Source organism: Branchiostoma floridae, unplaced genomic scaffold, assembly GCF_000003815.2.
Source record: "Branchiostoma floridae strain S238N-H82 unplaced genomic scaffold, Bfl_VNyyK Sc7u5tJ_1454, whole genome shotgun sequence".
Taxonomy (NCBI): Eukaryota; Metazoa; Chordata; class Leptocardii; order Amphioxiformes; family Branchiostomatidae; genus Branchiostoma; species Branchiostoma floridae.
The window spans coordinates 49,689-59,963 of record NW_023365721.1 but is presented as its reverse complement, the minus strand read 5'-3'; the positions used below and the strand labels follow the sequence as shown (position 1 = coordinate 59,963).

General features: G+C 43.9%; 1 protein-coding gene across 1 annotated transcript; it reads left to right on the top strand.

Moving 5' to 3' along the window:
- Window positions 1-556: 556 nt before the first annotated feature.
- On the top strand, window positions 557-10,145 carry LOC118407743 (alpha-tubulin N-acetyltransferase 1-like). Its single transcript, XM_035808262.1, has 4 exons — window positions 557-922; window positions 8,194-8,257; window positions 8,860-8,951; window positions 9,708-10,145. Exons 1-4 carry the CDS (start codon window positions 837-839, stop codon window positions 9,847-9,849), a joined length of 384 nt encoding a protein of 127 aa, XP_035664155.1. The 5' UTR covers window positions 557-836; the 3' UTR covers window positions 9,850-10,145.
- The last annotated feature ends 130 nt before the right edge of the window (window positions 10,146-10,275 follow it).

Below are 10,275 nucleotides of genomic sequence, written 5' to 3'. Positions count from 1 at the left end.
AAGAGTCGAAAGACATTAAACAAGCGTGGTGATGTGCTTGGTAGAACTGGTAGAGTGTAAGGCTCGGAACTTTAGGCCTCGGGTTCGATACTCGCCATGCCGGGCGTTGTACCATTGGCACTTTATGGTCCTTTATCACTTCACTTTTAACGACCTTCACAGAAGGAGGCACGCACATAACAATCCTGTACATTATTCATCATCATCACTCACCATATTCGATATTCTGCCTCTGCAGTCGTGGAAACTGGCGTCCTTCAGCTGCACATTCAGCCTTTCTTCATCTCCCTCCACTCTGCCCTGCATCTTGCGAGCTCCCCTTAGGAGGGTCAGCATTAGGGGTCCCGACAACGATTTACGCTGAATTCAGAAGAACCCCCTACGTATTACGCTAAATCAAGGAAGGCAATTACGCCAAATTTGGTCACCTCGCTACGAATTACGTAGATAAGATGGTTTTCCCTACGAATTACGGGAAATAAAATAGGCTGCCTACGTCTTACGTAAAAGAGCATGCAGACCCTCCCTTAGCTCTTGCAGTTTCTTTCCTGATGTAGAACAATCTCGCCCGCTGTATTTTATGCAACTTACGTAACAATTTTGCAACTTTTTCGGCCCTGCCCTGCCCTGACCCCGACAACCTTGAACTTGAAGAGAAGTATCTGAAACTCCCCTTTTAGGAAAATGGTTGCTCCCTACCGCACTGCATGACGGGAGCTAAATTCAAGATGGCGGAAGCTAGCCGAAAGGCGGGCCTGTCGTGAGGAACGTTGTTTTGTTTACAGCGATTTTCTTGAGTTTGCAGCTATTCCAGTTTTGGTGAGACTCAGAGAACTATGGAGTTTTCCTTCAACATTCACAGTCTGTTCGGGGAGGAAATCTCGCTGGTGGACTGTAACTGTGCGCCGTTCCGGAAAGTCAGGTGAAAATTATTTTCAGGTTTTGTTTTGATCGCCTGGAAACGGGCGAACTTGCGGCGTGTTTGTGCGGAAAGGCCGAGGCGGACCTGCCGACATGTAAACTAGCTTGTAGGGTGCAGGGAGTTTGTAGGGTGCAGGGATTTTGTAGGGTGCAGGGATTTTGTAGGGTGCAGGGATTTTGTAGGGTGCAGGGATTTTGTAGGGTGCAGGGAGTTTTTAAGGTGCAGGGGGTTTGGAGATAGAAGCCTAGATGCTCGGCAGGCAGCAGGGCTCGGTTACTAGTAATCTCATTACATAATTTCCCACAGGGACAATAACGTTAGTCATAACCCAGTGTAGCGGTAACACACATGCACATAGACACACACACACGCGCACACACTTCTTCTTCTTCTTCTTCCCGTTAATGCCCACAATCTTGGCGAAGATTATACTGGCATGTTTGGGGGTGGTGACGCTCGCACTTGCAGACGCAATACTCGCACTTGTAGACGCATTACTCGTTAGTCCATTAAACAGTCCATGGTCGATACCCTTGAATCCGTCCGTTGTCAAGGTAAGTTGTTATGAAGCAGAGGCCCGAGACACAAACGTGTCTACTGTGGCGGCCTCGACTGTCTCTGCTGGTAAACCATTCCAGTCCTTGATTGTTCTTGGCAAGAATGACCCATCTCTGTATAATGTTCTGGTGGTGATTTGCTTGAACTGGCAGTTGTGCTTGCGGCGTTGTCGTGTTGGGGGCGGTACTAGTTTACTGCTGATGACTGGGCACTGGACTATCCCGTGATGGATTTTGAATAATGTACCCAAACGTGCTGTTTTCCTGCGTTGTTTCAGTGACTGCCAACCTAATGTACTCAACATACTGCTCACACTAGATGTATTGTGGAACTTGTTAAGTACAAATCTTGCTGCTCTTCTCTGAACGGCCTCTATCTTGTCGATGTTCTTCTTAGTGTGTGGGTCCCATACCGACGATGCGTATTCAAGCACAGGTCTCACAAAGGCTTTATAGGCTTTCTCTTTAATTCTGACGGAGCTGATCTTTAGGTTTCTTCTGAGGAAGCCCAGAGTTTTGTTAGCTTTTGTGACCATGGTGTTTATATGGGTATCCCAGGTAGCATTCTCACTCACTGTTGTTCCCAGGTACTTCACTGTTGAAACAGTCTCCAGGGTGTGACCATGTAACACGTAGGAGCGTTGAAATGGCTTCCGACTCCTAGTGATTGGGAGATGAACACATTTGGCAGGATGAAACTCCATGTCCCAACTGTTCTCCCACTGTTCAAGCTTGTGAAGGTCAAGTTGAAGCTGGTCTTGTTCTTGACTGCTGGTAATGATTCTGTAGACTGCAGTGTCGTCTGCGAACAGACGTGACATTGATGACAGCTTGTCTGGTAGATCATTAATGTACACTAAGAATAAGCAAGGACCCAAGACCGAACCCTGGGGAACTCCTGATCTGACACTGACAAACGGAGAGTAATGACCGGATACCACTACAGCTTGGCGGCGGTTTTGAAGGAAACTGGTTATCCAGGCAAGCGTGGGTCCTTGGATACCATAACAGCGAAGCTTGTGAGTTAATAAGCTGTGATTCACACGATCAAACGCCTTAGCGAAATCCATTACTATTAAGTCAGTTTGTTTCCCTCCCTCTAAGTTGTTAATCACTTCTTCGGTAAGTTCTAATAGTTGGGTCTCACATGATCTACCCTTTCTGAATCCATGTTGGTTCTCGGTAAGAATGGAGTTGGATTCGAGATGTTGCATGACAGCACCGACCACTATATGCTCCATGAGTTTGCATGAAATGCATGTCAGGGATATTGGCCTGTAGTTGGCTGGGTTGTATTGCTCCCCTTTTTTGAAAAGCGGAGTAACGTACGCGCACTTCCAATCGTCTGGAACAACACATGACGACAGTGAAGACTGGAAAATGGTTGTCAAGGCTGGCGCTAGTTCTTCTGCAAGTTCCCGTAAAACTCTGGAGTTAATACCATCGGGCCCCCCCGCTTTGTGTGGGTCAAGTTTCTTCAGAAGCTTCTTGACCCCTTCACAAGTAATGGTAATGTCGTCCATTTCAGATGTCTGAATGTTCGTCATACCAGTCTTCGACACAAATTCTTCTTCTGAGTACTGGCGTCCATCTCCAAACACCGACTGAAAGTGGTCATTTAGTATAACAGCTTGCTCCTGTGGGTTAGACGTAAGACGTCCGTTTTTCTTCAGTGGTGCCACCCCAGTGTTACTTGAGCGCTGGTTCTTGATGTAAGACCAAAACTTTTTGTTGTTCACTTGACAGGTGTTTGAGTCTTCCGTGAAGATGGAGTTTAAGTAACTCCAGTAGCTTCTGCGAATTTGTCGCTGGATGGTACGTCGTAGGGACTTGTACTCCTCTCTTAATTTTGCTGAGCCGGTCTTCTTCATACGTCTGTATTTCCTGTCTCTCTTGTTGATCAGACGCCGAATACTTGGAGTAATCCAGGGGAGGTTGTTTTTGGGCCTAGCAGTCTTGTGAGGTATGAACTTCTTGATTGCAGCCAAAAGCGTGTCCTTGAAAGTAGACCATAGCTCGTCAGTTGAATGACTGGACTTCTTGACCTGAAGGTCCGTGCTAAGATCTTCGGCCACTGCCCTTAAACTGTCCCAGTCAGCCCTTGCATACAGGGGGATTTGTCGCTGTATCTGACACTTTCCTCTAAAGCTGGTGTTAATCTCACAATATGGAATGTTGTGGTCCGAGAGACCTGGGATAATTTCCACACGTGGAATCAGGTCTGGACAGTTGGTTAGAAACAAGTCAAGTGTGTTACAATCCCTAGTTGGCTGGTTGACTAATTGTTCGAATCCGTTGTCGTACAACATGTCGAGAAAATCTTGATGTAGACGGGGGTATGGTGACTTCGGTTTTAAGGTGTTTGTGGACCAGTCCCATCCCGGGAGATTGAAGTCACCTCCTATGAGGAGAAGTGCATTCTGTAGTTGAGATGTTCTCTGTAGAGATGTTCTCAAGCGTATCAAACTGTCCTCGTCACTAACATCGGGTCTGTAGAAGGCAGCTACGTATAGTGTCTTTCTGCCTTTCAATTTGATACGCACCCATGTCAGCTCACACTCATCTACCTCTAATTCGGGGGCTGTATAACTGTCTATGTTGTTTCTCACGGCAACTAAGACTCCCCCACCTCGTCCTTCTCTATCTCTCCTGTAAACTCTGTATAAATCTGGAAAGATTTCTGCAGTGGCCACTGTTGAATCTAGCCATGTCTCAGTTCCTAACACTATATCTGGTTTTAGGCTTTCCAAAAGATAGGGAAGCTCCGCTCTTTTGGCACTAGCAGATTGAAAGTTTATGTTCAATACACGTAGGGGCCTATTTTTCCACTTATCTTGTTGACTGCTTTTGGATGGAGTGGATACGTGTTGAGGATTGAAATGTAGATCAGTGGGAGTTGTACAGGAGTCTAGAGTGGAGTCGTGCAGCGATGAGTCAGTCCAGTCTACTCCATGAAGATCGAAGACCGTTTTGCTGTTTGGGCTGCCACATATTGCACAATACCAATGGATATTTGAATCCGCTAACTGCTCGTAACATTGTGTATCCACACTCTGACACTGTCCGTGAAACCATTGACCACACTGTTCACACTCTATGCCTCGGTCGTTCCACGAAACACGGAGGTCACACGTACCACATGCCCAGGATGAGTGGGACTGGGAAGAAGAGCTGTTATTTGTACATGTGTGGTCTGGGCACTGATCAAGTAGTGGACCAGGGTTAGGCTCTGGTGAATACGATTTACTGATGAGGAGCATAGTCAAGTATAAAAGAACTAGTCTCTGTCTTGACATAAGGTACAGTTTCTTGTTTTTTCCTCTCTTAGTTTTCTGGGCATTTTGCTCGGTTGATTTAGCCGATGAAGTGGCTTGCGCCTCTAGCGGCTCGTCCCACCGCACGAACATGCTTGACACGTTTTGGTCGCGTGAGCAAGGTCCAGCGGCTCGACCCACCGCACGGATATCTATGCACTACGAGTAATTCAGATACGGTGTAATGTGACCGAGTGATACTAGGAGAGCGGATGGTTAATGATTCAAACCCCGGGCGGCTCGTCCCACCGCATGAACATGTCTGAACATGACTGACAACTTGAAAGCATGTAACAACAATAATAATGACAATGTCCAGCGGCTCGTCCCACCGCAAGAAATGGTTATGTTGTATGACAGTACTAACAACGACAGAACATGACGGTAAATCCTAGGGTATCGGATGGCTTTGGGTTCTAGCGACAGGGCGAAGTTTACTATCAATCAGAATTTTCAAGATGGCGTCGCTCGGTCTCACATGGCGTGTGCCTTGCGAATTCAGGCCGTTACAGAAATTTGGAAATAGTGACCCTAAGAACACCGAAAACACCAAATTTTCGACTTGCAAGGTTACATGGATACACCATCATACTTCTGGCACTAAAGTGAAGAATAAAATGGGCCTCAGGATAGTAAATTATGGTGAAAATCTTAGCTGTGATCTGCAGCGCCTTGAGAACACGTCCGCTTCGTGCGCATGCGCACCACCTTTTCACACAGACGTACACATACACACACAGACAGACATGCACACAGACAGACATGCACACAGACACACACAACATGATATTATGAACATCATCTTTCACCGGTCCCGCTATTAAGCTGAGAGTACTTAGCTAGCTGAAACCATTGGATAAATTCTACACATGAAAAGGTAAAATCCGTTAATGTTGTTACTTTGTGACTGGAGGGTAACCTCTGTCGACAAAGTATTGTGAACGTTTTTTCAGTGAGCGCTCGCACCTATATCTCTATGTTCCGTTTGCCGTATTCGTATGTGGTTTGGCACTTTGCCTGTACACCGGTGTAAAATGATTCATGTTTCTTTCTTTTGGCTGTAGCTGATGTTATGATTGATGTAATAATTTCAGAAATCACCCCTACAAAATGTACGTTTTGTGCACGTCATATTGTCATTGCCTCCTTCGCCGATGTCTCTGTGGCCTTAGCGGAAGTTTTTTTTCGATTTGTGATTTTTATCCGGGAATATGACGGGAAAGAAAAATATGCCAGGAGAAGAATATGCACCGGGGTGCTTGTACCGGCATGTTTCTTTTGTATGTCGTCCGCTCGTAATATTTCCCAAATTGCCGCTATATTCTCTGTAATTTGGATCATTTGGGTTTCGTTTCGTTCTTTTTGTTCATCGTATTCGATGTTTGGGACTGTCAATATCATCGGTTACAACTGACACGGCGGAAATTACAGATGTGATTGAACAACTGTTCGAATTATGCGACAACAGCTGGCATCGTGGACAAACCAACTGTTTCTGGTATTCCTGACAAATTTTCTTCTACTTTGAGTATCATAATTATCACATGTCTATGGTAAATTAACGGCAACATCTGATGCCGCGGGCCAAATGTTGTTCTTTCAGAGGAATGTAACAGTACTACTACTAGTATGGTTGTTGATGAATAATAAACACAATGTTACACCCCACTGAAAACAACACATCTGACATACTATAATTATGTCACAAAGTGTGTTACCAACGGTCACTTGTTGTCCTTGTTTAACTTCCATTTCTCTGCTAATGATGGGCTCAAGGTTCTGAAAAAAATCATTTAAAATGTACACAGCAAGTGCTGATGAGCAAACTGAGAACAAAATCCAAATACTTCAAGCACCAGTGAGTGACTGACATGTCTGTTATCATTAATTAGTATCATACATTACATGTGAATTGTTATTGGTAGTACTGATAAAATGTAATTTGGTCTCGTGGCTATTGTGGGGTTCATGGAAAAGCTGGGCTGTCCTCTATGCCAGGCTGCCAAACAAAGCTACTCTCATGTCCCTGATAACGAACCGGTATGTTTATTATCAAAATCCACCCTGGCCTTTCTTATCTTTTCAGAGGGTCTATTTTCGTACAAAAAAAACGTACAATTTTCCCAGTTTAGCTGTTTCTAGTGTCAACATGTAATCGGCAACACCTTGGTAAAAAATGAAACGACGAGCTATCTTTACAGACGAGCTGATGATATTGATTATATTGATTATATGTCAGCAATATAAATAATATACAATTTTCCTTTATTACTTGCTTCAATTTCCAAGTAGAAAATGCATGTATCTGTATCAAGTACATTTTCACTTGTTCAAGTTGTTGGCCCCTGGTCATAGCGGGGAACCTTTGCCTAATTTTTCAACATTAGGCATACTATTAATCTGTTTTCATGTACCCTTTTATTTTTACAAAATGTAAAAGATTATAATTTGAACAAGATATTATTCTGTTGATTATTTATATAAGTTACTAGTACAGTCCTCATGCATAAATGAATAGAAAAAGAACCTACCTGCTTATCCCTTGGACAGAAGTAGCATGGACAAAGTTTACTTGTTAATTTGGTAATTTTCCTTATATGTTTATTTCGGGGACATGTTTATTAGATTTTGTACATTTGTCCAGGGTACGTTTATTTGGGACATAAGACGTATTAAGAGTAACAGCCGAGAGTAACCAAACTACATGTCTGGTGGGTGTCCAAGTGCTGGTACGCTTTTGAAATCTTTGTTGCTGAGATATGCATAACTGGCTGCATGTGACAAGAAGAAGATAAGTACAAGCTAAAAGGACCCATTTGAACCTCCTTTGTAGTAGTTGTACAACCAGTTAAGAACTAACCTTCCTAGTATCCTACCTACCTGGCTAAGGACTAAACCATGTAGATAACGTTAACTGCAAAGTATGAGTCTGAGTTGAGCTTGAGGTTGGTAAGCCCAACAGCTAACGATGGAAAAATCTGCACTAGTTTGATGCCTCCTGTGCAGGTTGACGAGCAAACTCAAATTGAGAACATCTTCAATCATTCATTGTAAAATACAAGATGTGACAAGATGCCATCACATATAGGAATGGGTACTTACTGCAATATTAAATGGATTTGAAATAACCAAATTCACCTTTGTAGGCAGTCAAGGAAAGATAGCTTCCTAAAGGTGAATTTGGCACTGTAAGTCTGTTTCATATTGCGGCTGAGGCTACTCAGAGATGATTGACACATATGGTGACATGATTGACACCTATAGTGATTGACACTTGTAGTGACATGATTGACACTTGTAGTGACATGATTGACACCTGTAGTAACAAGATTGACACCTGTAGTGACAGGATTGACACCTGTATTGATAAATTGATAACATGATTGACACCTGTTCGCAGCAACGAGCCACTGGATAAAAACCTGACGAAGGTCATTGATGACTTGGGCGAGGCTTCAGCTAAGGTGAGCTGCAGATTAGTGTCTGAGCTAAGGTGAGCTGCAGATTAGTGTCTCAGCTAAGGTGAGCTGCAGATTAGTGTCTGAGCTAAGGTGAGCTGCAGATTAGTGTCTCAGCTAAGGTGAGCTGCAGATTAGTGTCTTAGCTAAGGTGAGCTGCAGATTAGTGTCTTAGCTAAGGTGACCTGCAGATTAGTGTCTCAGCTAAGGTGAGCTGCAGATTAGTGTCTCAGCTAAGGTGAGCTGCAGATGAGTGTCTCAGCTAAGGTGAGCTGCAGATTAGTGTCTCAGCTAAGGTAAGCTGCAGATTAGTGTCTGAGCTAAGGTGAGCTGCAGATTAGTGTCTTAGCTAAGGTGAGCTGCAGATTAGTGTCTCAGCTAAGGTAAGCTGCAGATTAGTGTCTCAGCTAAGGTGAGCTGCAGATTAATGCCTCCATTTTTGTGTTTGTAAAAATCTCAGATTTACTTCAAGTGTTATTTAGATCATACACTGCCGTAATAATATACAGAAGAAAACTGTGTTGAAATATGTACTTAATGTATAGAAAGCTTAAGTACAGGTAATTTGGTGCTGATGCGTGCTGACTCTTATGTTTGTCCCTCCCCAGGCACAGGGTCTGCACGGACCCATCACAGCAGCCTACAAACTCAGGAACTCCGATCATCGGATGTACATCCTTAAAGATGCACAGGCCAACAGGTAAGGAACTCCAACCGTCTTATACACATCCTTAAAGAGTCACACTAGGTAAGGAACTCCAACCATCTTATACACATCTTTAAAGAGTCACACTAGGTAAGGAACTCCAACCATCTTATGCACAACCTTAAAGAGTCACACTAGGTAAGGAACTCTGACAGCACCTGTATGTCCTTAAAAACTCACAGGCCAACAGGTAAGGAACTCCAACCATCTTATGCACAACCTTAAAGAGTCACACTAGGTAAGGAACTCTGACAGCACCTGTATGTCCTTAAAAACTCACAGGCCAACAGGTAAGGAACTCCAACCATCTTATGCACAACCTCAGGGCTCGAAATACTTTTTTCTGCATACCTGCATCAGTGCAGGTAACACTGATAATTACCTGCACCAGACAAATTTTACCTGCACCACTCTGAGTTTATGAAGTATAGATCATAATAAAGTTGTTTGGAACCATTGCTATTTATTATGTTTTACGTTAAAGGAGGTTACAGTCAATGCAGCTAATAACAATCCACATACACCTACATCCTATGACATTTATGTATAAAACCCAGTACATGGACCAGTGCAGGTGAGGTGCAGGAAGAGACCAGAAATACCTGCACAGCTCCAATTTTAACTAGCCTAGGGTCACTAGCTGGGTTGTTTGCTGGTAGACTGTCAAGTTGAATGGCCGGAGAAGCTCAGGTGTTTGAAGCTTCTCGGATGTTGTTGTTCTCTGATGTTGTTGTTTCCTGTGTCCTGCAGTGGGAAGGGCGCTGCTGTCGGCTTCATCAAAGTTGGCACCAAGAAACTCTTTGTCCTGGTAAGTAAGTTGTGTTGTAACTATCAGAGTGTGCGTGCAAGTTGTGTTGTAACTATCAGAGTGGGTGTGCAAGTTGTGTTGTAACTATCAGAGTGGGTGTGCAAGTTGTGTTGTAACTATCAGAGTGGGTGTGCAAGTTGTGTTGTAACTATCAGAGTGTGCGTGCAAGTTGTGTTGTAACTATCAGAGTGGGTGTGCAAGTTGTGTTGTAACTATCAGAGTGGGTGTGCGAGTTGTGTTGTAACTATCAGAGTGGGTGTGCGAGTTGTGTTGTAACTATCAGAGTGTGTGCAAGTTGTGTTGTAACTATCAGAGTGGGTGTGCAAGTTGTGTTGTAACTATCAGAGTGTGTGTGCAAGTTGTGTTGTAACTATCAGAGTGTGTGTGCGAGTTGTGTTGTATCTACTATAAATGCATTTAAGTTCGCGGGGATTTAATTTCGCGGTAGCGGGTAAAAGGACTTTTCACGGTGGATTTAAGTTCGCGGTAACACCACAAACTGCAGTCTAA